This window comes from Mauremys reevesii, linkage group 7 (assembly GCF_016161935.1).
Source record: "Mauremys reevesii isolate NIE-2019 linkage group 7, ASM1616193v1, whole genome shotgun sequence".
In the NCBI taxonomy this organism is placed as follows: Eukaryota; Metazoa; Chordata; order Testudines; family Geoemydidae; genus Mauremys; species Mauremys reevesii.
Window position 1 is genome coordinate 125746832 of NC_052629.1, and position 27971 is coordinate 125774802.

The following is a 27971-nucleotide window of genomic DNA, read 5'->3' on the forward strand; positions in this document are numbered from 1 at the left end:
TTTGAAAACCTGTGTCCATTTGTAACTCAAAAAACTTGCTTTAAAACAAGAACTAGCACAATGATGCTGATTGAACATGGCTCTTCAGTAAGGGGAGGTGGAGACACTTACTCCAGCTGCGTGGGAGCAGAAGACAACCACTTAGAAATTTCAGCTAGTGCAGAATGCTAACTAGCATTAGCTGGAGGGAACATAATGCTTGTTCTCTAGAATCTGCACTGATTCCCAGCTTACCTCTAGGTGCAATCTAGGTGTTGATTTGATCTATAAAACCCCACATGACTTGGGTCGTGGCTACCTGAGACATTCAGCCCCTCCCACAAGCTACCAATGGACAGAGAGATCCACTGGGGTGCCTCTTCTATGAGCTTCTAGATATAAGCAACTAGGGGCAAAGTTTGCTCTCTCTCTCCAGTATTTCTAAGTTGCTTAATAATGTCCACAATAATTTATTCTAGGTCTCAAGTGAGATCAGAATCCTATTGTGCTGGGCATTGTAAGAGAGAATCTCTGCCCTAAAAAGTCTGAAATCTAAATAGAAAGGGTAAAGGTTCCATTTTACAGATGGGGAACTGAGACACAGAGATTAAGTGACTTGTCCATGGTCATACTGGAAGCCAGTTCCAAGAACCAGGAATTAAATCCAGACCTTTCGAGTCCAAGTCCAGTTCTTTAACCACAAGACCATCGTCTCTTCTGTGGTAAAATCTCAGCTCCTTTGAAGTCAGTCAATGATAAAACTCCCTTTACTTCAATTGGGCCAGGATTTCAACCATAACATCACAGTGCTGCTGGTATTTGATTTCCCCGCTGCTCTGATACAGCCTGAGTCTGTTGATCTCAGGCCTTTGCTTGGTGACGGTAGGTACACCACTAAGGTGGTGTTGAAGGAGCTCAATTCAGTTCAGTTGATCCTGACACCTCAGGGTCATTTGTTATATTTGTAGATCCACCCGGCGTCTTAGTAAGCAGAGGGTGAGAGCATTCAGGGACCCCTTTCCTGCATTCCCTCAAGCCCCAGAATCCTGACACACAGTGAGGGCTCCCCTACACCCAGAGATGGGAAGGATGGCTACATGTAACTGAAGGTCAAACTGTTGAAAATTATATACGCAAGAGGTCAGGTGAATTTTACAACTGACCACGATATTCACTTGGCAGGCGGCAGGGAATAAAGGGGCAGAATTAAGACTATGATTGGAACCTTAACTATCTGTTTCCTGAGTTTAAAGTGTCTATAATTCTCAGCTTACTTTTTGTGAGGAAATTTGGTGCTTGGTATCTTCAGAGAACTGTACAGCTAATTAACTCCACCAGCCTCCTGATGCCAGTACTATCCCCATCGTTCAGGAACAGGAAAACTGAGGCTTAGGGTGGTTTGTCCAAGGTCAAAGAGAAAATCTGTGATCTAGTTGTGGGATCGAATGCTGTAGTCAACTCCAAGGCTTTCTAGGCCTGAAGGGTGACGGAAGCAGACTTAACGGTCTTGTCTGACTCACAAGGAAATGTGCTCAGGGAAAGGCTCCCATTGGATACTGGTGATGTCAAATATGGAGGTGCCACTTACCTGAGAGCCAAGCCCGCAGCTAAATCTATTCTTAACAGAGTCAGTTCCATCTGTCTAAATATGAAATGCAGCTCTCCTTCAAAAGGCTCATCTGTTTACCTGGATCTCTCTCAGCAGCACTGTCACCCGTGGGCGAGGGCTCTCCTCTCTGGGATATCTTTGCACCACTGCGCAGAACCTTCTCAAGAATACCACGGCCCTCTCGAAGCCGCTCCACAGATGTGGGGACCATCCTGAAAGAAGAAGCAACAACAGTTGAGGGCTGTTACTACACATCTTTGAGCACAATGACCAAGGCGTGGGGGTTGTGGGCCCCTTGATACAATTACAAGAGGGCTTTGTTTTTAAGCTCTTAAAATATTCTGCTTAGAACGATTAGCATGAAGTCAGTGCTGGAGTGCAAGTCCCTGCCATACAGAGGTGCAGGGGTGGTAGAAGAATGGGTTCACCAAACAATTATGAGAATTAAGGTTCTGCACTGCTTTTGTGATGTCAACAAACCCTGGTGGATTTTATTCTATCAGTTGCTGGCTACCAAATATGACTACTGTGAAGTGTTTTCTAAAGCACTGCACTGGGGCAATGAGATCTCTTCTCTTTGTTGTCAAATGATTGCAAGATATTTGATGTTTCATTGTGGTCTAAGTGAGTTTGGGTCCTCCTCTCTCAGAAAAGGGCATCAAGATTTAACAGCATTTTGGAAATCCTAGGATACATAAGTCTAGATATAGTCACCATATGGAAATGACTTTTTTTTGCACTGAAAAAGCAGTTTGTTGCAACACTCTATAATAATACAACATTAAGGTAGCTTTGTTAAAATATAATCAGCAAAAGCAAGGTTCCTGGAGCAGTGTTAACTTAGCCATTTTACCTATAAATGCTACTTTCCATATGTAGCATAAAACACAGATGTGCAGTGTAGCTGGATTAACATTGTGCAGGAGCTTAGAGAGGAAACATAAAAATTAAACTGTGCAACCTCAACGTTGCATTAAGTGGTTTTTGCATTTATTTTCTCTCTCTCTCTTTTTTTTTTTTAAACTAAAAGAAAATATAATTTGTGCTCAACATTAGCATTTTAAGGGCCCAAAATGGACACTGAAATTCACACCTCAGTGAGGTGAATGGGGTAGGGGCAAAGTTCACTCCTCACTGAGGTGAATGGGGTGAGGGGGGTGAATTCACACCTTCTTTGCTGCTATTGTTTGGCTGGAGACAGTTTTCAGCAAGGCTGGGTTAACAGGGCAGCAGCACATCTGTTTACATTGTGATGGCTGTATCTTGGCAACTGAAAGAGAGAGAAACTTATTTTTTTTTAAATGAAAGCTATTTGCAGATATTGTAGAATGCAGCAAAACTATGGAGACCTCCAAAAATCACAGCAAGTAATTTTAGCTCCCACTTCCTCCTGTCCCTGTTATGCCAGCAAGTATGTCTGGAAATGTACAAGGGAGCTGTGTACAGGTGTAAACAGGGGGCTTGGGATGAAACTGTTTTATAACCTTTACTCTAGCATGAGCCTTCTGTAAGACCATTTAAAAGTGAAATGGGACTGTCCACTCTCAAGCCACACCCATTAGAAACAGGGAAGAGTAAATAGGATAAGAAAGGCAGCAAAATGGTTAATCTCATTTTAAACAGATACTGATAACACTTCCCACTTGATAACTGCATGGCACTATGGCCCCAGCCTTAGGCAGTGATACTGGCTCATGAGGCCATAGTGGGAACCAAACCCAGAGCAGCTGAATTAAGCAGGTAATGTAAAGGTGGACACTGGAGCTTGGCTGCCATGTGGAGAGGTGGTCCCACATCCCTATGGGTGGCTGTTGCATTCAGCCATGCCCCTCTCCCAGGCAGGAAGGGATGGCACAGATGTGTGTGTGGGGTTGCTTTTAAACCTTTACAAAACGGCTATAAAGTGAGCAATCATTCTTCTTCGAGTACTTGCTCATATTGATTCCAATTAGGTGTGCGCGCGCCGCATGCACGATCATCGGATTTTTACCCTAGCAACACTCGGTGGGTCGGCTGAGGTGCCCCCTGGAGTGGCACCCTTATGGCGCTGGATATATGCCCCTGCCGACCCACGCCCCCTCAGTTCCTTCTTACCGCCCGGGACGGTCGTTGAAACTGTGGAGCGTGGCATAGCTGATCTCCACTCCCCTAGCTCTTTGCTTGTTTATACCTCTAGATAGTAGTTATAGTGTAGTTGTTAGTAGTTTCTAGTTGTAGTTAATAGTAGTTTTGTAGTTAGTGTATATAGTAATTGGAGGTAAGGGGCTTCTCCCCTTCCCGGTACTGGGCCCATGCCTAGGTATCCAGGCTTCAAACCCTGCTCGGCCTGCCGATGCCTGCGGGAGACCCCCACGACTCCTGTCTGAAGTGCCTGGGGGAATCCCATCAATCAGATAAGTGCCGCATTTGTAAGGCATTTAAGCCTCGGACAAAAAAAGAGCGGGACTTTTGTGTGAAGCAGCTCCTCATGGCAGCGGCACTTTGCCCGACACCCTCTGCCCCACGCTGAGACCTGGTGCCATCGGTCCGAAGCGCACCTCCGGCACTGGATTGACCTGGGACCGACAAAGACTCCCGGCACCGGATGTCTCCGGCACCGTTACCGGCGAGCGCCGCTCGCTGTCTCCAGGAGCCAAGAAGCAGCACAAGCAACCTGTTGCTCCTGTACAGTTGCCGGCACTGCCTGTGCCCCCCTTGGAGCAGCCCCGTGCCGTACTGCCCCCCGAAGGCTCCAACTCCGGCACCGTTGATTCCGGCGCCGCAAGCACCGCTGAGTCCCCGGTGTACACCATGGTCGAGCTCAGCCTGCCTTCCACCCCGGAGACTTTCTCCACAGCTCGCGACCTGATTGCGCTCACCGAGCCGGGACTGTCACAAACTTCAGTACCATCAGTGCGGGCTGTTCCATCGATAGGGAAGCCCTCTGTGATGCGCCCTCTATCGCAAAGCGAGAAGGGTAGGCACCGATCTTGGTCCCAGTCCAGGTCACGGTCCCGATCCAGGCACTGGTCTCCTCCATGGCACCGCTCGCAGTCCCGGCACTGATCACCATCTTGGCGCCGGTCATACTCACGGCACCGCGCCGCCTCAAGAAGATCTTCTTCCCGGTACGGTTGGTACTGGTCCAGCTCCCGGCACCGGTCTCCTCAAAGTCGTCCCCGGCGCCGCTCCGCCTGTAGATCTTCATCGAGGTCCAGATCTACCTCCTGGCACTGATACGACTGTTGGTCCCAGTCCACATCGCAGTACTGCTCGAGACCGCAGCGCCGATCTCTGTCGCTGCGGCGTGGGCCAACAACGCATGACAGTGCAACCCAGCATGAGTGATCGGCTCCACCTTGGCCTTCCCGCCCCAACTCCAAGTTGTCCCAAGCGGAGAGTGGCTACTGCGTCCATGACCAAGAAGCAGGCGGAGCTAGCCAATGGCACGATAAGGGTCAGGATCCTGCTCAGGAACACCCACAATGGTCCTTTTGGACCCCTTGGGCATACCATCAGGTCCAAGGTGTCCCATTGGGAGCTTCTCGTTCTGCCCACTCAGAATCTCGGGTCCCGGAGGCCACTGTCAGTCTCCCCCCTCACCAGGGGGCTCAGAGGTGACGGCCCTACCCTCAGCTCAGGCCCATGCCCCTAGCACAGAGGACCTAGGGCAGGACCCCCGCACCCGGAGGACTTGCCCCAGGACCCATTAGCCCTGGGCGCATCCTCCTCATCCTCCCCTGACGAGGCGGTGGCGGGCACATCCTCCTCTGGCCCACCACCTATAGACCTCCGTGCGCACCAAGACTTGCTTTGTAGGGGGGAGGGATAGCTCAGTGGTTTGAGCATTGGCCTGCTAAACCCAGGGTTGTGAGTTCAATCCTTGAGGAGGCCACTTAGGGATCTGGGGCAAAAATTGGTCCTGCTAGTGAAGGCAGGGGGCTGGACTCGATGACCTTTCAAGGTCCCTTCCAGTTCTAGGAGACTGGTATATCTCCAATTACTACCTTTAAAACATGAACCTCCAGGTGGAGGAGGTCGAGGATCCGGTGGTGTACATTTTATCTGCCGATGCCCCCTTGCCCTTTATTAGGACAATCTAGGCTAATGCCCATACAATCCGGCAGTCTCTGGCGTCTATTCCTCCCACTGCCAAGGGGGTGGAGAGGAAGTACTTGGTCCCCTCCGAAGACTATGAGTACTTGTACATTCACCCCCAACTGTGCTCCCTCGTTGTACAGTCCATCAATGAGAGGGAAAGACATGGTCAACAAGCTCCCGCTCCTAAATCCAAGGACGCTAGACGCCTGAATTTATTCAGGCACAAGATCTATTCGACTGGCGGCCTACAACTTAGGGTGGCTAACCAGCAGGCCTTCTTGAGCCGTTATAACTATAATACCTGGAATTCTATGTGGAAGTTCAAAGAGCTGGTTCCTCAGGAGTCCAGGGAGGAGTTTGGGGCCTTGCTAGAGGAGGGCAAGAAAGTAGCCAGGACATCCTTCCAGGCTTCGATAGATGCGGCAGACTCGGCGGCTACGACTCTAGCCTCAGGCGTAGCTATGCACCGGATCTCGTGGCTGCAGGTGTCCGGTCTTCCACCGGAGCTGCAAACAACATTTCAGGACCCGCCCTTTGATGGCTAGGGGCTATTTTCAGACAAAACGGACTTCGGACTCCAGAGTCCGAAGGATAACCGGGCCATCATGCTCTCATTGGGCATGCATACCCTGGTCGCGGTGGTAGGAGGCGGCAATCTGGTTCACAGACGGGCCAGAACCAGGCCCCCCCCCAAACCATCGGCGGGGCCCAAACAAAACTTTTGAAGGTGCGGCTGAGGGCGGAGCACCAGTCTCCTTAGAGGATCCTTCCCCACCTTTCACCAGCCGCCTCTCCTATTTCCTCCCTGCGTGGTCCCGCACAACGTCAGACCGCTGGGTCCTAGGCACGGTGGAAAGTGGATACCGACTCAATTTGTTTTGTCGTTCCCCCCCCCCCCCGTCCCTCTTCAGGGACTCCCATCACGAGCAACTCCTTCTACCGGAGGTGCAGACACTCCTGGCTATTGGAGCTACAGAGGAGGTTCCAAGGGATCTGAGGGGCAGGGGGTTTTACTCCCTTTACTTCCTAATCCCCAAGGCGGGGGTGGGGGCGGGCTACGGCCCATTCTGGACCTGTGTGGACTCAACAAATTTATGGTAAAGTTGAAGTTCCGCATGGTTTCCCTGGGGACCATTATCCCTTCCCTGGATCCTGGAGACTGGTACGCTGCTCTCGACATGAGGGACACATACTTCTACAAAGCGATCTACCCGCCGCACAGGCGCTTCCTTCACTTTGTGGTCAGTCAATGACACTTCCAGTTTATCGTCCTCCCCTTCGGCTTATCCATGGCACTGAGGGTATTTACAAAGTGTATGGCTGTCGTAGCTGCCTTGCTCCGTCGACATCAGATCCAAGTGTTTTCGTATCTTGACGACTGGCTCTTTTGGGGTCGTGCCGAGCTCCAGGTGCAATCTCATGTTCGGTTCACCTGTTCAGACAGCTGGGCCTGCTGTTCAATGTCAAAAAGTCCACTTTGCAGCCGACCCAGAGAACAGACTTAATCAGAACAGTCCTGGATTCAAATCTCGCCCGGGCATGCCTACTGCATGCCCACTTCCAGTCCATGGCAAGCATTATCCATGGCCTCCGAAGCTTCCCAACCTCGACAACACAGACGTGCCTCAGTCTAATGGGACACATGGCGTCTTGCACCTTCATGACCAGACATGCCAGACTACGCCTCTGTCCACTTCAGGCCTGGCTCTCATCAGTCTACCGTCCAGGCCGAGACAATCCGGACACGGTGTTCACGGTACTGACGGAAGTCTTAACTTCCCTGGTTTGGTGGCTGAACCCCAACTTTGTATGAGGGGGGATGCCATTCCATGCCCCACAGCCCTCCCTAGTCCTAACCACGGACGCATCATCTCTGGGCTGGGGCGCTCACCTTGCGGACCTTCGCACACAGGGTCCTTGGTCCACACAAGAGATAACGCTGCATATCAACATATGGGAACTGAGAGCAGTACACCTGGCGTGTCAGGTGTTCCGCGAACACCTTTAGGGCCGTTGTGTCGCAGTCTTCACAGACAACACAACGGCCATGTTTTACATCAACAAGCAAAGGGGAGCACGATCGTCCCCCCTCTGACAGGAAGCCATTCGCCTGTGGGAATTCTGCATAGCCCAGTCGATCGACCTGGTGGTGTTGTTTCTCCTGGGAGTCCAAAACACTTTGGCAGATCGCCTCAGCAAGTCCTTCCTGGCTCACGAGTGGTCGATTCGCCCGGATGTCATCCATTCTGTTTTCCGGAAGTGGGGGTTTCCCCACATAGACCTTTTTGCCTCTTGCGAGAATTGGAAGTGCCAGGTGTTCTGCTCTCTCCAGGGGTGCTGCCCAGGCTCCCTATCGGACGTCTTCCTGAGGCTGTGGAAAGACCATCTGCTCTATGCCTTTCCTCCATTCCCATTAGTCCACAAGGTCCTTCTCAAATTGCAAAGAGACAAGGCCCACTTAATCTTGATCGCCCCAGCATGGCCCAGGCAACATTGGTACACCACTCTCCTCGATCTGTCAGTGACCGCACCAATTCCACTACCGTTAAGTATCAGAGGGGTAACCGTGTTAGTCTGGATCTGTAAAAGCAGCAAAGAATCCTGTGGCACCTTATAGACTAACAAACATTTAGCAGCATGAGCTTTCGTGGGTGAATACACACTTCGTCGGATGCAAGATGTCTGTTAGTCTATAAGGTGCCACAGGATTCTTTGCTGCTTCCACTACCGTTGTGGCCGGACCTGATCACTCAGGAGCACGGCCAACTGTGTCATCCGAACCTGCAATCCCTCCATCTCACAGCATGGATGCTGCATGGCTAACTCAATCTGAGCTGCGTTGCTCCCGCTTGGTGCAGCACATACCCTTGGGTAGCAGAAAGCCCTCTACTAGGTCCACATAGCTGGCCAAGTGGAAGAGTTTCTCCTGCTGGTGTGCTCTGAGCAATACTGCCCCTCTGGAGGTGCCAGTACCTACCATCCTAGATTATCTCTTGTCTTTGAAACAGCAAGGCCTAGCAGTTTCATCCATCAGAGTACACCTAGCAGCAATTTCAGCCTTCCACCCGGGTGAAAACGGCTGCTCGGTTTCCTCCAATCCTATGGTCAACAGATTCCTCCAGGGATTGGAACGTCTGTACCCACAAATTCGGCATTCGGCCCCTACGTGGGACCTCAACCTGGTCCTATCCAAGTTCATGGGTGCCCCGTTCGAGCCAATGGCCACTTGCTTGCTTCTGTACCTTTCCTGGAAAACAGCTTTCCTTGTCGCTATCATCTGGGCGAGACGTGTGTCGAAGCTTCGAGCCCTTACTTCGGACCCACTGTATACGGTGTTTCATAAAGAGAAGGTACAGCTGCAACCAAACCCCACCTTCCTTCCTAAGGTGGTGTCTGCCTTCCATGTCAACCAAGACATCTTCCTTCCGGTCTTCTTTCTGAAGCCGCACGCCTCGTGACGAGAGCAACAGCTGCATTCCCTAGACATTTGCAGAGGCCTCGCCTTTTACATCGAACGAACAAAACCCTTTAGGAGGATGATCCAGCTGTTCGTAGTGGTGGCAGACCGGATGAAGGGCCTCCCGGTCTCCACACAGCGCATCTCATCATGCATCCGTGTGTGCTATGACTTGGCTGGTATCCCAACTATGCACCTTACTGCCCACTCCTAGGACTCGAGCTTCATCCTCCGCCTTCCTGGCTCATGTGCCCATACAGGAGATCTGTAGGGCAGCAACTTGGTCATCAGTACGTACCTTTGTTTCCCACTATGCGATAGTGCAGCAGTCCAGGCATGATGCTGCATTTGGTTCAGCGGTCCTTCACTCCGCGACATCTCACTCCGACCCTACCGCCTAGGTAAGGCTTGGGAGTCACCTAATTGGAATCGATATGAGCAAGCACTTGAAGAAGAAAAGACGGTTATTCACCTTTGTAACTGTTGTTCTTCGAGATGTGTTGCTCATATCCATTCCAAACCCGCCCTCTTTCCCCTCTGTTGGAGTAGCCGGCAAGAAGGAACTGAGGGGGTGCTGGGTCGGCAGGGGCGCCACAGCCAACCCACCGAGTGTTGCTAGGGTAAAAATCTCCCAATGATCGTGCACGCAGCGCGCGCACACCTAATTGGAGTGGATATGAGCAACACATCTCAAAGAACAACTGTCATAAAGGTGAGTAACCATCTTTTTTCGTGCAGGGCCCCAGCTCAGCCAGTCCCAGCTTCTCCCTGCATCTCCATTGTGTGTGGAGCACTGAGACCGAAGGGCAAGACACACTTTTTTGAAAGAACAAACTCTTTTCTTTCATGCCTTTCTGTGGGGTTGTCATTGCGGTAAACTCACTCCAGCATATGGCTTCTCAGGCATTTCCATTGTGGATCAAATCTTAACAGAAACTCTCGTGGACCCCACTTCCTACACCGCATTGCCCAGACCCAACTCCCTCCCCCTGTGTCAACGACAGCAATTGCCTACACACAGAATTAGTATCGGGAACGAATGTCTTTTTGCCTTTTAACTAGGGCTGCTGATTAATCGCAGTTAACTCATGCGATTAACTCTAAAAAATTAATTATGATTAAAAAATTAATCACGACTAATTGCAGTTTTAATCACACTGTTAAACAATAGAATACCAATTAGAAAAACATCAAAAAATATTTCATAAATTTTATGTTTTAAAATATATTTATTTCAATTACATCACAGAATCAAATTGTACATGCTCACTTTATATTATTTTCATTACAAATATTTGCACTGTAAAAATGATAAAGTAATATTTTTCAATTCACCTAATACAAGTACTGTAGTGCAATCTCTTTTTTGTGAAAGTGCAACTTACAAATGCAGATCTTTTTTGTTACAGAACTACACTCAAAAATAAAACAAACAATGTAAAACTTTAGAGTCTACAAGTCTACTCAGTCCTCCTCCTTGTTCAGCCAATCACTAAGACAAACAAGTTTCTTTACATTTACAGGAGATAATGTTGCCCACTTCTTATTTACGTCACTAGAAAGTGAAAACAGCAGTTTGCATGGTACTTTTGTGGACAGCATTGCAAGATATTTACATGCCAGATACTAAACATTCGTATGCCCCTTCATACTTTGGCTACCATTCCAGAGGATGTGCTTTCACTCTGATGACACTCGTTTAAAAAAAAAAAAAGTGTTCATTAAATTTGTGACTGAACTCCTTGGGGGAGAATTGTATGTCTCCTGTTCTGTTTTACCCACATTCTGCAATATATTTCATGTTATAGTAGTCTCGGATGATGACTCAGCACATTTTGTCATTTTAAGAACGCTTTCACTGCTGATTTGACAAAAAGCAAAGAAGGTACCAATGTAAGATTTCTAAAGATAGCTACAGTACTTGTCTAAGGTTTAAGAATCTGAAGTGCCTTCCAAAAATCTGAGAGGGATGAGGTGTGGAGCATGCTTTCAGAAGTCTTAAAAGAGCAACACTCCCATGCGGAAACTACAGAATCCGAACCACCTAAAAAGAAAATCAACCTTCCGCTGGTGGCATCTGACTCAGATGATGAAAATGAACATGGGTCGGTCCACACTGCTTTGGATTGTTATCAAGCAGAACCTGTCATCAGTATGGACGCATGTCCTCCGGAATGGTGGCTGAAGCATGAAGTGACATGTGAATCTTTAGTGCATCTGGCACGTAAATATCTTGCAATGCCGGCTACAACAGTGCCAGGCAAATGCCTGTTGTCACTTTCAGGTGACATTGTAAACAAGAAGTGGGCAGCATTATCGCCTGCAAATGTAAACAAACTTGTTTGTTTGAGCGATTGGCTGAACAAGAAATAAGACTAAGTGGACTTGTGGGCACTAAAGTTTTACTTTGTTTTATTTTTGAATGCAGATTTTTTGGTACATAATTCTACATTTGTAAGTTCAACTTTCATGATAAAGAAATTGCACTTCAGTACTTGTATGAGGTGAATTGAAAAATACTATTTCTTTTGTTTTTTTACAGTGAAAATACTTTATATTTATTTTTATTACAAGTGAGCTACTGTTCACTTTGTATTCTGTGTTGTATTTGAAATCAATATATTTGAAAATTTAGAAAACACCCCAAAATATTTAAATAAATGGTATTCTATTATTGTTTAACAGTGCGATTAATTGTGATTAATTTTTTTTAATCAATTGACAGCCCTACTTTTAATGCAATTTAACAGATGGAAATAAGGTGAGGCCAGCACCATGTGACACCAGCTCTCTACAGAACCCTGGCAAGCACCATGTGGACCACAATAGGTTCCTGGAGCACAGTTTGTGAACCTGTGCTCTAGGGTATTTGCACATGATGTAGATTAGAGATGTGACAAGTGCTGCCTCTCATCTCCCGCATGTGCCATCGTGCCAAAGGTATAAGTCTCTGTTTGGAGGTCATGGGGAGGTGTATTATTAATATCTTTTTCAATAAAAGCTAGCATTAAGGTGTCACAGCAACCGTTGGCTCGTGGCCGCCCGGCGCAGCAGAGCGCGCCGAGGCGCGGAGAGCCGGGAGGAGCGGAGCCCGCATGGTCATGGCCAGGAGGTCTGACGGAGCCCCGGGGCCCGGGGAGACTGGGCGACGCGGGCCGACGGCGCGGGGCGGCGCGGGCGACCTCCCGCCCCCTCGCGCGACTGCCGCGCGGCGGCGCGCGCCCGGCGAGCTCGCGCGAGCCCGCCAGTCATGCGGCGTCAGTCCAGTCGTCCCGGGCTCCGGTGGACCTCCGCGAGCATGACAGCGCCCGCCGGCCGCGCCTCCCCCTCGCCCGCCCCCCCGCGGCGGCGGCAGCCCCTTGATTTTTTGCCTAGGCACCAGCTTGTTTTGCTGGTGCCTAGAGCCGCCCCTGACAGCAACACACACTCAGAGTCAAGGTCCGGCAGTAAAAGGCTAAGGTGCAAATCCCCAGGCAAGCACATGGTCCTAGAGTCTGGAGAATAAGCCCAAAAAAAGAAAAATTGGGGGAGAAAAGAAACTTCACATTGTTTTTTAATTTCCACCACAGATATTTAGCATCTAATCTACAAATGGGCTGGCTCAAGAGGCTGCTGGGATCACTTGTGTTTATACTGTAGAATTCAACCTATAGAGTCAACCAGAATCAGTGCTGTGGCCCCGCTCTAAAGCCAGGCGATCTATCTAGAGCCATTCCGTAAGAAGGCTAACCAGGATCCATCCAGGGTGAGCAGACACCTGCCAGTGCTGTCTGACTCGCTGATGGATTCTCTTTGTAGGCCTTTACACACATCTTCTTGGGAAAGCCCCAAGCAGAGAGTCTGACCCACTTCCTATGAAGCAACAACCACCTTGTCAGGAGAGCGAACACTCACCACCTACTGCTGATGTTCTCCTGGGATTTGCAGTGTGAGGTTGAGGAACTAGCCACCCTCAGGTCTGGTGGGCTGATCTCCTCTATGTGAGGCAGGTGGGGATGTGAGGGAGAACAGCCACTTTGTGGGGAGGATGGGGCTCGGACTACGGAGCCCTGCACACTGCTGGCATCTGTGTCAGTCACAAAGCTGTTGCTGCCTTGTCGGGTAGCAGTCACTGTGCATCGCACTGAATCACTTCCCTCCTTGGCTTCCTGTTTTCGCTTGCGGTACTCCAGCAGAGAAACCTGAGAGAGAAACATCACCATGAGCCTGGGGGACTGAGGCTGTTGAACAGACAAATCACTAAGCTGGCAGGTCCGGGGGGAAGGATGCTATCCCTTCATATGTTGCCCTAGGAGCACTGACTACATATACAAGTAAACATTTTAACATGCATAAAACCACAGGATAGGGCATCCCTGAGCTATAATCAGGACTAGAAAAACAAGTTGTTTATGAAAAACAAGAGATGATTTGCATCTCTCTAGTTCCTTTCATGCGAGGATCTCAAAGCATGTTACAAACGTGAATGAAGCCTCCCCTGGGAAGTAGGTAGGAATTTTACAGATGGGACAGAGGCAGAGATTAAATGACTTGTCTATAAGAATCATACACCAAAACAGGGAAAAACCCCACATGACAGATTAGATACCATCAACAAATCATAGTTAGCATGCTATTACTGACAAATACGGAATTATGGAAAATATGGTCATTAATTTTAAGCCTATAATCAGAACCCCATGAAGTGACTGCAAATTTACCATAGAATCCACCCCAGCCTCAGAATTGGGCTGCAGAATTGAAATGGTTTCAGAGTGGTTTTAAATGTTCATTTAGAACAATGTACAAAGAAAACAAAGGTTGCATCCTTTTATATAGGAGTCACATCTTCTTGAATTTGCAGACAGACGGAAACAGCTCAGAGGTGTGACTGTTGTATTTTTCCACACTTAACTATTTAATGGATGATCATTTCAGAAGAAATATGCTGTTGGTAGTGTGCTTATCTCACAATCCCAAACTGCCTCCTGTATCTCCCCAATTGCCAAAAGCCTCAATGGCTTCTGTCCAGTTGCCAAACCTGCAGCATCCTCCTGACAACTTGTGCAACTGACAAATTGTCCACACAGTATCAAAATCTGCAGCACTCTGCAAGCTGAAAACGAAAATGTTCTCTACTTCTATTCTAGATAGGTGCCTACACCATGCTCACCACCACAGGCTCTGAGCATCTTCCAGCACTGCATTAAACAATGTGACTAACATCTGTCATATGTCTGTTCTCTCATCCTGCCCCCAGGGGTGAAACATATGCAGTGGGGTGTCTTGTTTGGGCATTTTATTTTAATACATATGCATATCTACACCACTAACATTTTGCAAAAAAATTCTCACCATCGCTCACATTGGCTCTGCTCCACTAGTGTTAGCAGTGTTGTGAGGCCTAGTGTAGACATGGTCTGTAGCATTTTAGGCTGTGTCATCGCATCCTGTTCACAGCAGATCTATCTGACAAAGTGATTAAAAAGGCAGCAGCAGCCAATGGCCAATTCAAGGCTTCCAATCCTGCTAACACCAGAAGAACTGAACTAGTGTTCGCAAAAGTGGGAAACTTTTGCAAAATTGCCACACTCATGATTTTTGGTCAAAGGCACAAAGCAAAGGATCCTGTAAGTCAACTGTATTTGGGGGGAAAACACATTACATAGTCTCATAAGATAACTCTCTTTCCATTCCTTTAGAATATCTGGAGGATATTAAACAGAAGCTATCAAAGTTAGACATTTTAAAAATCAGCAGATCCAGATAACTTGCATCCAAGAGTTTTAAAAGAGCTGACTGACCGTTAAGGTTTATTTTCACAGAATCATAGAATATCAGGGTTGGAAGGGACCTCAGATCATCTAGTCCAATCCCCTGCTCAAAGCAGGGCCAATCCCCATTTAAACCACCCAACAGATTTTTATCTCATATCCCTAAATGGCCCCCTCAAGGATTGAACTCACAACCCTAGGTTTAGCAGGCCACTGCTCAAACCACTGAGCTATCCCTCCTGCTTAAGTCTTGGAGCAATGGGGCAGGTTCGGAAGACTGGAAGAAAGCTAACGTGCCAATTTTTAAAAAGGGCAAATGGATAATTATAGACCTGTAAGCCTGACATTGATCCTGGGCAAGATAACAGAGCAGCTGATATGGGAGCTGATTAATAATAAACTAAAAGAGGGTAGTGTAATTAATACAAATCAACATGGGTTTTGGGAAAATAAATTCTGTCAAACTAACTAACTTGATGTCTTTTTTTGATGGGTTTACAAATTTGGTTGACAAAATATACGTAGACTTGGTACCACATGGTCTTTTGATGAAAAAACTAGGACATAAAATTAACATGGCAACATTAAATGAATTAAAGACTGGCTAACAGTAAACAGGGAATCATCACTGAGTGGGTGTGTTTCCAGTGGGGTCCTGCAGGGTGTGGTTCTTGGCCCTACGCTATTTAATGTTTCTATCAATGACCTGGAAGAAAACATAAAATCACTGATGACAGATGACACAAAAAGTGGGGGAGTGGTAAATAATGAAAAGCACAGATCACTGACTTAGGGTGATCTGGATCACTTAGTAAACTGGGCACTGGGTGTGTTTTAATACCTCTAAATGTACATTCATACATCCAGGAATAAAGAAAGTAGGCTATACTTACAGGATGGGGTGGGGGGACACAGAGAAGAAGTCTATTCAGGGAAGCAGTGACTCTGAAAAGATTTGGGGATTGTGGTGGATAATCAGGCAAACCTGAAATTCCAGTATAACACAGAGGCCAAAAGAGCTAAAGTGATCTTGGGATGCATAAACAGGGGAATTTTGAGTAGGAGGAGAGAGGTTATTTTACCTCAGAGACTAACAGATGTTCTGCAGCATGAGCTTTCGTGGGTGAATACCCACTTCTTCAGATGCAAGGGAAGAAGTGGGTATTCTTCCCTTGCATCTGAAGAAGTGGGTATTCACCCACGAAAGCTCATGCTGCAGAACGTCTGTTAGTCTATAAGGTGCCACAGGATTCTTTGTTGCTTTTACAGATCCAGACTAACACGGCTACCCCTCTGATATTTTACCTCAGTTATTTGGCACTGGTGTGACTGCTGCTGGAATACTGTGTCCAGTTCTGGTGCCCACAATTCAAGATAGATGTTGATAAATTGAAGAGGGTTCAAAGAAGAGCACGAGAATGATTAAAGGATTAGAAAACATGCCTTACAGTGATAGACTAAAGGAGCTCCATCTACTTAGCTTAACAAAGAGGTTGGGGGGCATCTTGATTAGTCTATACAGCCCTAAATGGGGAAAAAATGGTTACCTACCTTTTATAACTGTTCTTCAAGATGTGTTGCTCATGATCCACTCCATTCTAGGTGTGCGTGCCCACGTGCGTGGTCGCTGGAGATTTTTACCTTAGCAGTATCTGTAGGGTCAGCAGTGGCGCCCCCTTGAGTGCTGCACTCATGCGCCAGTAATAAAGGTAATAATTGGAGATATACCAATCTCCTAGAACTGGACGGGACCTTGAAAGGTCATTTGTCCAGCCCCCTGCCTACACTAGCAGGACCAATTTTTGCCCCAGATCCCTAAGTGGCCCCCTCAAGGATTGAACTCACAACCCTGGGTTTAGCAGGCCAGTGCTCAAACCACTGAGCTATATCAGGCACCACCAACCCTATGCCATTTTAGTTCCTTCTTGCTGACAACTCCGACAGAGCGGCAGGAGGCAGGGTAATGGAATGGACATGAGCAACACATCTCAAAGAACAACAGTTATTAAAGGTAGATAACTGTTTTTTTTCTTCGAGTGCTTACTCACGTCGATTCCCTTCTAGGTGACTCACAAGCAGTGCCAATGGAGGTGGGCTCAGAGTTCATGATCTTGCAGCTTGCAGAACTGCCCTGCTGAAGCCAGCATCGTCCCGGGCCTGCTGGGTCAGCACATAATGGGACATAAACGTGTGAACGGATGACCAGATAAGCAGCTTTACAGATCTCCTGGATTAGCATCTGGGCTAAGAAGGCTGCAGATAATGCTTGTGCTCTAGTCGACTGTGCTTTGACTATTGCTGGTAGACTACACCAGCTCATAGCAGCATCGGATGCAGGCTGCGATCCAGGACAAAATCTTTTGAGCAGACATAGGGTGACCTTTCGTCTTGTTTGCCACTACCATGAACAGCTGCACTGATTTATGGAACAACCGTGTCCTACTGATATAGAAAGCCAGTGCCCTCCAGACATTCAGGGTGTATAACCTGTGCTCCTCTTCGGATTTATGGGGCTTCGGAAAGAAGACCAGTAAGAAAATGTCCTGGCTGGTACGAAACTGGGAAACTACTCTGGGCAGGAATGCCGAGTGTGGCCACAGCTGGACCTTATCTTTGTGGAACACTGTATAGGGTGGTTCTGATGTAAGCACTCTGATCTCAGTCTCACTGCGGGCGGATGTAACCGCCACCAGGAATGCAACCTTCCAGGAGAGAAGGAGAAGAGAGCAGGAAGCCAGAGGTTTGAAGGGAGACCTCACCAGCCTCGACAGCATGAGATTCAAATCCCAGGGAGGGACTGGATCCAAGATGCAAGTGTAAAGACGCGCCAGACCTTTCCAGACCGGGCCATCATGTCATGAGCGAAGATTGACCTGCCTTGGAATGGAGGGTGGAAAGCCGAAATAGCAGCCAGATAGACCTGACTGGCAACAGAGACAAGCCCTGAAGTTTGAGGTGCAGAGAGGCCTGCTCAGCTCGGACGTGTCATTCTGAGGCCCAACACGTGAATCTTTTCTACTTGGCCAGGTAAGTTGCTCTGGTGGAGTGCTTTCTACTACCCAGCAAGACCTTTTGCACGTGGGCCGAGCATTCCTGTTCTTCCACATTCAGCCATGCAGCAGCCACGCTGTCAAGTACAATGCCTCCAGGTTCGGGTGCAGGAGACTGCTGGGGTTCTGGGAGAGCAGGTCTGGCCAGAGAGGGAGTCGCAGTGGCTTGGCTACCGAAAGGTCCAGCCGCATGCTGAACCAGTGCTGGCAAGGTCACTCGGGGGCTATCAGGATAACGATAGCAGGAAAGCATCTGACAGGGAACCCTGTCCATCACCCAGAGTGAACAGAACATGTGGCATTTCCTGTTTTGGAGGGACGCGAACAAGTCCACCTGGGGAGTTCCCCACTTTCGGGGGATCATACTGGCTGGTACCGGATGGAGCGACCACTTGTGACGAGACAAGAAGGTCCTGCTGAGGTGATCTGCTAGTACATTTCTGGTCCCGGGCAGGTGTGCGGCTACCAGATGAATGGCCTGCTGCACACAGAAGTCCCAAAGGCTGACAGCTTCTTGGCAAAGGTTTGACGACCTGGCTCTGCCCTGTCTGTTGATGTAATATGTTGCGGCAGTATTGTCTGTCAGGGCCTGCACCACCTTGCTCCTCAGGTGGGGCAAGAACGCCTGGCAGGCTAGGCAAATCGCTCTGAGCTCCCTGACGTTGATATGGAGGGCCAGATTGTCCTGCAACCATTGGCCCTGGATGCTCAGCTCGCCCAGCTGGGCTCCCCAGCCCAGGTCCGAAGCATCGGAGACCAGGGTCAGTGATGAGGAGGGGATCACAAGGGGTACTCCCTCCAGCACCGACCTGAGGCTCAACCACCAATCCAGAGACGATAGGATGCAATCCAGCACCCTGATCTCCCGGCCTAGACCGTGTTTGTTGTGGGTGTAAACCGATGCCAGCCACCCTTGCAGAGGCCAAAGGTGGAGCTGGGCATGACTGACCACATATGTACAGGCGGCCATGTGGCCCAACAATCACATGCAGGGGTGAGCTGTGGTTCTTGACATGGGAGATCAGGCCCGAAAACGCGCCTCCGGGAGAGAGGCTCTGGCCCACATGGAGTCGAGAACCGCCCCTATGAACTCTATGTGTTGAACTAGCCTTAAGGTGTCAAGTATCAGAGGGGTAGCCAAGTCTGGATCTGTAAAAAGGGACAAAGAGTCCTATGGCACCTTATAAACGAACAGACGTATTGGAGCATAAGCTTTCGTGGGTGAATATCCACTTCGTCAGATGCATGTAGTGGAAGTTTCCAGAAGCAGGTATAAATATGCAGGCAAGAATCAGTCTAGAGATAACGAGGTTAGTTCAATCAGGGAGGATGAGGCCCCCTTCTAGCAGCTGAGGTGTGAAAACCAAGGGAGGAGAAACTGGTTTTGTAGCTGGCAAGCCATTCACAGTCTTTGTTTAATCCTGAGCTGATGGTGTCAAATTTGCAAATGAACTGAAGCTCAGCAGTTTCTCTTTGAAGTCTGGTCCTGAAGTTTTTTTGCTGCAGGATGGCTACCTTTAAATCTGCTATTGTGTGTCCAGGTAGATTGAAGTGTTCTCCTACAGGTTTTTGTATACTGCCATTCCTAATATCTGACTTGTGTCCATTTATCCTTTTACATAGGGAATTACGTAGTCTTAAGGTGATTTTTTTCTCATTTATCAACAGGCCCAGGCCACAGCAGGTGGAACACAACAGACCGAGGCTTCTCTGAACTTGATTCTGATACCTGCTCTTGACGAGCCAGTTATCAAGACACGGGAAGACCCTTGATGTTTGAGGTAAGCGGCCACTGGCGCCATTCATTTCGTGAAGACCCTGGAGCCAATGAGAGGCCATGAAAGGGGAGTGCTGTAAATTGGAAATGGCATTCACCCACTATAAAACAGAGGGAACGTCTGAGACCTTGGAATATGGAAATAGGCGTCCTCCAAGTCCAGGGCAGCATACCAGTCCCCCAGATCCAGGGAGGGGATGGAGGAGGCCAGGGAAATCATGCGAAATTTCAACTTTGTGAGAGACTTGTTAAGGCATCACAGGTCTAGAATGAGTCTGAGGCCCCCTTTTGCTTTTGGGATTAGGAAGTAGCGGAAATAGAACCTCTTTCCCTTCATGTCCCGAGGGACCTCCTCAACTGCCCCCAGGTGCAGGAGGTTCTCGACCTCTTGAACAAGGAGTTGCTCATGAGAAGGGTCCCTGAAGCAGGAGGGGCAGCCGAAAATTGCAAGGGTGTAACAGTGAGACACTATGTCCAGCACCCAATGGTCCAAGGTAACTTGGGACTAGCCAAACAGAAGGGACGAAGACAGTTGAGGAAAGAGCAGGGTGGATCCTGGAAGGTGACTGGGGTGTTGCTCTCGACTGCACCCTCAAAACAAGCACTTCTGGCTCCTGGGGTGTTTTGCCGAGCCGGTGCTGTGTGGGAGAGCGGGAGGAGGAAGGGCAACGGCGGCTGAAACTAGTGTCTCTGTCCCTTCTTCTTGCAGATTCCTGATGAGACTGCCAAGGCCTAGGCAGCGGAGGCATCCAGAACTGCTTTCTTGCAGGCTGCAGTGTATGCATGCCCAGCGAGCAAAGGGTAGTCCTGGTGTCCTTTAGCCCATGCAGCCTTGCATCCATCTGGTCGGAACAGGGACCGTTCCCGTCGAACTGGAGGTCCTGAGTGGAGCTCTGCATTTCTTGGGAGAGACCTGCAGTCTGATGCCAGGAGCTGAGCCTCATTACCATTGCTGAAGTGACCACCCTGGCTGCCAAGTCTGCCGCGTCCCACACCATCTGGAGGGAGTAACTGGCAGCCGCAGTGCCCTTCTACACCAGGGTGCCAAATTCCTAGCCCAAACTCTGAGAAAGGGACTCCTTGAACTTACTGAGGGGTCCCATAAGTTGAAGTTGTAATGGCTCAGGAGGGCCTGATGGTTTGCCATCCGGAACTGGAAACTGGCTGTCAAATAAATTTTTCTTCCAAACAGATCCAACCATTTGGCTTCTTTATTCTTGGGGGCTGAACTAGTATGCCCTTCTTGTCTCTTTCATTGGCCACAGAGACCACCAGCGAGCCCAGGGAAGGGTGGGTATAGAGGTATTCAAACCCCTTGGCTGGGACAAAATATTTTTGAGGTGGGAGTAATGGAGGAAGGAGTTTGCCAGAGGACCTTGGCAATCTTCAGGACACCGTCATGCACCAGTAGTGCGACACGGGTTGGGGTAGAGGCTGACAGGACATTAAACAAGGTGTCTGCCTGCTCAGCCATTTCCTCTACCTCCAGGCCCAAGTTCTCGGCCACCCGACACAGCAGGGCCTGGTGTTCTTTGAAATCGTCCGGTGGGCTGGCCCCTCAAGGTCCTGCAACCACCTCATCTGGGGACAAGGATGATGATTGCACTGCTGGCGGAGGCTCCAGGGCATCTTCTTCCAGAGGGGAGGGAAGCTTAGGAGTGGGCAGTGCCTCTGCCTTGACCACCCAGCGCACCTCGTGCACAGAGCCTGGTGCCATCAGTGCTGCCAACTGTTGCTCCGAGGCGGCGGTCAATGAACAGTGTGAAAGGGGCATCGCTACAACTGGTACTCCCCACACACTCCAATAAGGCCACTGTTCTGGCCACTGGCCGTGCTGCCAAGTCAGCGCTGTTGACGTGGCCTCAGATGCCCATTTGTGCTGGCGCAGTCTAGGCGAGCAGCTGAATTGGGCTTCTGTGCCAGAGGACTCCCCTTCTGGTGACCATGGTGGAGCCTTCGACGCCTGGGTTTGTTTGTTGACCATCGCAGACCGGTGCCTGGAGCGAGGGGAACTAGAGACACAACTGAGGGTGCTCCCACAAGGCAGGTGACCGTGACCTGTGCCGAGAAGACTGACGGGAGGGGCAATCCGTGTCGAGACGGCAGTGACCGCGGTGCCAGTGACCAAGGGTGAGCCCCAGAGAATCTGGGCTGCGACTTCAGGGTGAAGATGGAGAGTGCTGCTTTATCTCAGGGGATCGGCAGTGCTCCACCCTCCCCGAGGGGTCTTAGCGGCTGCCTTGCCCTTGTGGGGAGCCTTTGCCGGTTTCTGGGGCACATGCTGCATCAGCAGTGTGGGCGGAGGCCGCGCCGGGGGAGCCCGTGAAGGTGTCGGTGCCACCAGGGTTTTTGGTCCCATACGGCTCCTGGGAGTCGGTGGTGGACCTTCCGCAGGGCTAAAGGCTCCAACCAGGGAGGTATAAGCACGCAGCTCTGGAGTGGCTGGGTGGCCCCGACGTGTGTCCCTTGCCTGATGACCCATAGCCTTTTTTCCTGGTGCCAGGGAGCCATGCTTTTTGGTCTTATTTTTGGGCACCAGCAACGGAGAATGGTGCTGGGCAGAGCCCAGTGCCAGGGGCGCACTGAGGCACTCGGCGAGTTCTGGCAGGAGGGCACGGAAGCCAGATGAAGGGTGGACTCCAGAAGATCCTGTAGCCAAATATCCCGCTCCTTCTGCATGCAGAGCTGGAAGTTTTTACAAATTCAGCACTTGTCTCTAACGTGTGACTCCCCTAAGCACTTGAGGCAGCTGCTGTGGGGGGTCACTTACTGGCATAGGCCTGTTACAGTCTGCACAGGGTTTAAACCCAGGAGACCTGCCCGCCTGCGACAAAGTCCCTGCTGGGACTCTAACTGTTAATTACTAACTACATTTAACAACTACTTAACACTAACAAACTATTTACAAGTCAGTAAAAGACAACCTGCTAGTCCTTGCAATGCAAGGAAAGGCACTCTGACTAACCACCATGGGCAGTAAGAAGGAACTGAGAGGGTCAGCAGCGCCTGATATACTGACACATGAGCACGGCACTCAAGGGGGCACCACTATGGATACCACTAAGGCAAAAATCTCTGACAATCGCACATGTGGGCACATGCACACCTAGAATGGAATCGACATGAACAAGCACTCAAAGAACAAATATTTAATAGTCGGTTCTTCAATCTAACAGACACACACATAACATGATCCAATGGCTGGACGTTAAAGCTAGATAAATTCAGACTGCAAGTAAGGCATATATTTTTAATGATGAGAGTAATTAACCACTGGAACAATTTACCAAGGGCTGCAGTGGATTCTCCATCACTGCTAGTTTTAAAATCAAGATTGGATGTTTTTCTATAAGATTTGCTGTAGGAAGCTAGTGTGACAGCCCAGCTTAATCGTCACCTAGCCAAGCTATTCCTATTTCACCAAGGTGAAACTGCAGCACTCTTCTCTCCCTGCTCCTGGACATACTTCTCATTGGCCCTTCTGCTGCCATACCTCATTTCAAAATCTTGCCCAACTTGCTGCCTCCTTTCCCCAGGTCTCTGCCTCAGTCTTTTTTCACACCCAGTCAGCACGGGACTTTGGATTATTTTCCCCCAGACGTATTAGCTTCATTTTTCCAAGTTGTATCTCATTTTAGCTATTTCTGCCCATGATTCTACTCTCTCTAGATCAGTGGTTCTCAAACGTTTGTACTGGTGACCCCTTTCACATAGCAAGCCTCTGAGTGCAACCCCCCCCTTATAAATTAAAAACAAACACCATTATAAATGCTGGAGGCAAAGTGGGGTTTGGAGTGGAGGCTGACAGCTTGCGACCCCCAGTAATAACCTTGTGACTCTCTGAGGGGTCCCGACCCCCAGTTTGAGAACCCCTGCTCTAGATCCTTTGAGTTATTCCTCCCCTCACTAGTATTTACCACTCCTCTCAATTTAGTGTCATCTGTGATTTCTTTAGCAGGGAATACTTGCCTTTTTCCTTTGTGGTGGATTTTGGGGAGCAGATTTTACTCCTTCACAAACCCTCTCACCACCAGGAGACATGGATCCATGCAATGTCTCTTTAAGAAGCCCCGGCTCATGTCTGCTGAAGTATCCATCTGCAGGAGAACTGCAACATCCCCCTTCTGAACTCAGGGGCTTCCTGTCTCCCACCTGAGGGGAAGCCCGCAACAATCCATCTACACGGGGCATAGCGTTCAAAGGGGAGAAGGCATACATTAAATTAAACTCTGTCCGAAAAGCCTGATCGGAGCTTCTTAGCAGCAGCGGTGCCTCTCCACTCTTTCCTGGGAAGTTGGTCTCAGAAGTGAAGTGAATGGAGGACTGTGGAGCCAGATCAGAGTGGCCCGAGCTCAGCAGCGATGGCCTCTCTGGACAGGTGTTAGCACTGGAATCCAGGTAGCCCACTTTTGCCAAATCCAGGTCCGTTCGAAGGCAGAGCTAGAAAATCCAACAAAGACATGGGGTAGGAGAGGGAGGGGAAATCAGGAGAAGGGGTAGACACAGGTGGGGAGAGAAACTTTTAAAGTCAGGAAACACTTGCTCCAAAGACAACTCACTCCTTTCCAGCTCCTCTCTTGATCCCCCCGGGTCCTTTCTTGCACTGCTCTGAAGCCTTTTAAGGTTCATCTAACATGGGGATCGAATCCCCACGGCACAGCTGCGGCTGGCCCAGGTCAGCTGACTTGGGCTGCAGGGCTAAAAACTGCGGTGTAGATGTTCGAGCTCGGGCTGGAGTCTGAGCCCTGGGTTCCTGCAAAGGTGGAGGTGCTCCAGCCCGAGTGTCTACACAGCAATTTTTCAGCCCCGGAGCATGAGTCCCACAAGCCTAAGTCAGCTGCGTTTTTTGTTTTTTTTTAAATAATCCCATGTACACAGCCTACATAGAAAATGGCTCGGAATTGAGCATTACAGAATAATCCAAACATGGCTGTTCAGTCTGCTGGGCCTTTTCCCTTCCAGCTGGGTAGCCTTGACCCTAGTGCTCAAGCCTAGGTGCTCGCTGAAAAAGAACTGATGTCTTCAGCCGGCCCCATGCAACATTAACACATGGTATTAAACTACCCGTCCACTAAACGTGAAGAATAGTTCACGGACATTCACTGCTCACTGGCTGTCTTATCAGTCAACTTCTTGATTATCCGAATACCCAGTAATGAAAACTTCTCTCTACTATGACAGTACATTGCTCAGGAACCCCAAGCCATGTGCCATCACTTTGATCACAAGACCTGGGAACCGCTGGTACAAACAGATTCATTTCATCTGCACTATAATTCAACATCTTACAGTAGTGAGACACAACTGCCATCCTCTGTTCTATCACAGTACCTGGGAACTCTGGGCACTGACACACTTTCATTCCTTCTTTTACAAGATAGCACCTGAAAACCTCCAGTACCAAGACAATATCCGCCTTTCACTATATTACAGCTCAGGGAATCTCAGACAATGAACACAACTGTGTCCCCTTTGACACATCGCATCCATAGGAGCCTCTGGCACTGAGACACATCCACAACTCCTTTGCTATATTTACAGCACCTAGGAACATCCAGAACCAAGACACAAATACATCCTCTCTTTAAATTACAGCCTCCAGGAACCTCCAGGACTGAAACAGGAGTACACCCCCTTTTCTTATTACAGTGCTAAGGAGCCAAAGCATGGCTGTGTCCTTTCTGCTACATCACAACGCATCTCCTCTGCTATATTGCAGCTCCCAGGAACCTCCTGCACTGAGTCATGGCTGCACCCCCTCCACGTTACAGTCTCCTGGAACACTGGGCAATGAGTACCAACTGCATTCCTTTCACTGTATGATAGTACCTCCATCAATAAGGGCATCCCCTCTGCTATATTACAGCTCTGTTCCCAGGAATGGAATCATGACTGTTTCACTTCTTCACATTTTTTAGACCAGCTTTGCAGTTATCTGGACTTTTCCCCTGGTACTTGCTTGATGGACTTAGGCTGCACTGAGGTGATGATTCTGTCTGAACACAGCAGGTCAAGTACATGACCTTGTCCCAAGAAGCTGATCAAAACCAATGAGTGATGAAGATGCTGAAGGTTCTGGACAGAGTTCTCATTGCTCCAACATCCCTCAGTTGAAACAGGGACAAGGCTCTCCCATTCCTCCCTCAATCGAAATTGCCCCTTTACTGCTACAAGAAGTAAACACCATATAAACCACTTCTATTGAGCTGAAATTGATGCCAATCATTACAATTCCAGGATCCCCAGACCTTTTTCCTTTCACCTCAATAACCAAGACATTGGTTCTTCACACTTTGCCTCCATTTCCCATCAGCATCTGCAGTATTATTAATACATCCGCTTTCCAAATAAATCCACTTTATTTTCTTTAGTCTCCCTTGACAATCCTGCAGTCTCTCTGCATTCTTACTGTGACTGGTGCCCCACCTCCCTCTCCGTTCCCATTCTCTCACTCTCCTCTGCAGTCTCCTCACTCTCACTCCACCCCACCCTCCAGAACCTCTGGTACACACATGCACACACACATACACAGCCTCAGAGTGCAATTGAGATGGTGTGATAACTACCTCGGGTGACAGGGACTCGGGCCTATGCGCAGGGGAACTCTCAGGGGAGGATACGTTCTAGAGGAGGGAAAAGCATCTTGTTATTCATCTACTTAAAAAGTCAAGAAGCAAAATAAAATAAAGTAAAAACAAGCACAGAGGTTAGCCACAGCTATTCTAAACAGAGACTACCCCCAGGAATTCGCCTCAGTGATTAGAGGGGGACTCAATGAGTTAAATAGTTTCTAAAGCCTCCTGGAAGCACAAAGACAGGACTGGGTTATTGTGTTCCATGCCACAACTTAGTATCCAAACCAGAGAACAGAAGAAATGTTAGCCAGAAGTATTTATTTCTTTATATTTCTGATGCTGCTAGCTAAAGAGTTTACACCAGGAAATATAGAGAAATCCATGTATGGCATTTAGGCCAATGACATGGGAAAGGCTGGAGTGGAAAGCCTGGCTTTGCCTAAGGAAAATTCCCCAAATGCTGTAGTTAGTATTAGACTTCAAACAAGGGGAAAATAAAATGGCTCCTTCAATTCACCATGCATTTCCTCTTAGGTACTATCAAAGGAATGGGTATAAACTGATTGAGGGAGCTACAGAGGTCACAGCTAGATACAGTGCAAGGGAGAGCAATCCACCCATATGCAATGGTATGCAGAAGCCTCTCCACCTTCACTTGGTGTTAGAGAACATCCCCATCAGAGAGTCAGAAAGAGGGAAGCTCTTCCAGAGGTAGGGTACTACCAGTGACGGGGGTGTGGTTGACTGGATCCTGCTGGATAGGAGTACATACAAAAACCCAAAGTGATAAGGACTTTCAGAACCTTCTCAGACAACTGGGGAGACTTTGGATGGGCAGATTCCATAGGGATAAAGCAGATGAAGGATACTATGCTCCAAGTCTCTGCTACAAATGTTGATTGGCCCAAGCAAATCCAAATTGAGGTCCCAACCTCATTTGGTCTTGAATTAGCTCTAAAGCCTTGGTCCGTAAGGGCCTGACCTGCTAGAGGCTTCAGGAGTTTGTGGGACAAGCTCCTCAGAAGAGCAGATGCAGCAGATTAATTCAGTATGGAGCATCTCAAAAGTGGCACTCAGAACCATCTAAAATCTGGTTAACATCAAGCTTTAAAGAGGCTCCAAATTCCCCATCAACCCACTGTCTGGTCATTTTCAGTTCTCTAATCGAGGAGCCTGTCCTATTAGTAACCAGATAAAAGACCCTCCCCCCTGTTCTCTTCTCCCAGGGCCATGGTCATAGGACTGAAGTGTACAGTGTATATACATGGTGAGATGCATTCTCTTGAGTTAGACTGGTGGTAACTAAATGAAACCGACAAGACACTAAAATGGAAATGTTACAAATGAGCTGCATTTAGTGAAATATAAAGCTTGAACACGGAAGCCGATGGTCTACCAAGTTGTTCGGTTTGTTCCCTAGAGGGAAATAGAGGCAGCAAGAGCAAGTGGGAGACAGAGCCCAGTAGGCTCTAAGTTTCTTCTCTGTCATACACAGCAGCAGGAGCAACTAACGCTATTTTACATAGGACTGAGGTTTGTAGCTAGACTATTGAGATTCATGGTGCCACTGACCCTCATACATTCAACTTGTACCAGTGCAGAGCCCAAGGATAATTGCCAGCTCAAGCTGTATACCTGAATCAGTCCTTCCTCCTACTCCTCAATACTAAACAATCTTCTCCACTAGCCTT

The 27971-nt window shown here is 48.8% G+C and overlaps 1 protein-coding gene across 6 annotated transcripts in view; it reads right to left on the reverse strand.

Moving 5' to 3' along the window:
• Nucleotides 1–27971, reverse strand: part of SETD5 (SET domain containing 5) — a 163560-nt gene that overhangs the window by 17507 nt on the left and 118082 nt on the right. For 2 of the 6 annotated variants that reach the window (XM_039482459.1, XM_039482458.1), the window contains exons 19-22: nucleotides 26272–26328; nucleotides 23675–24145; nucleotides 13020–13306; nucleotides 1667–1800 (exon numbers count right to left, since the gene is read on the reverse strand). In XM_039482459.1, the coding sequence (XP_039338393.1) occupies nucleotides 1667–1800; nucleotides 13020–13306; nucleotides 23675–24145; nucleotides 26272–26328 (949 nt within the window). Of the gene's footprint in view, nucleotides 1–1666; nucleotides 1801–2757; nucleotides 2859–13019; nucleotides 13307–23674; nucleotides 24146–26271; nucleotides 26329–27971 lie in introns of those variants that run through there. The other 4 variants (XR_005583051.1, XM_039482460.1, XR_005583052.1 and 1 more) reach the window with 4 other exon arrangements.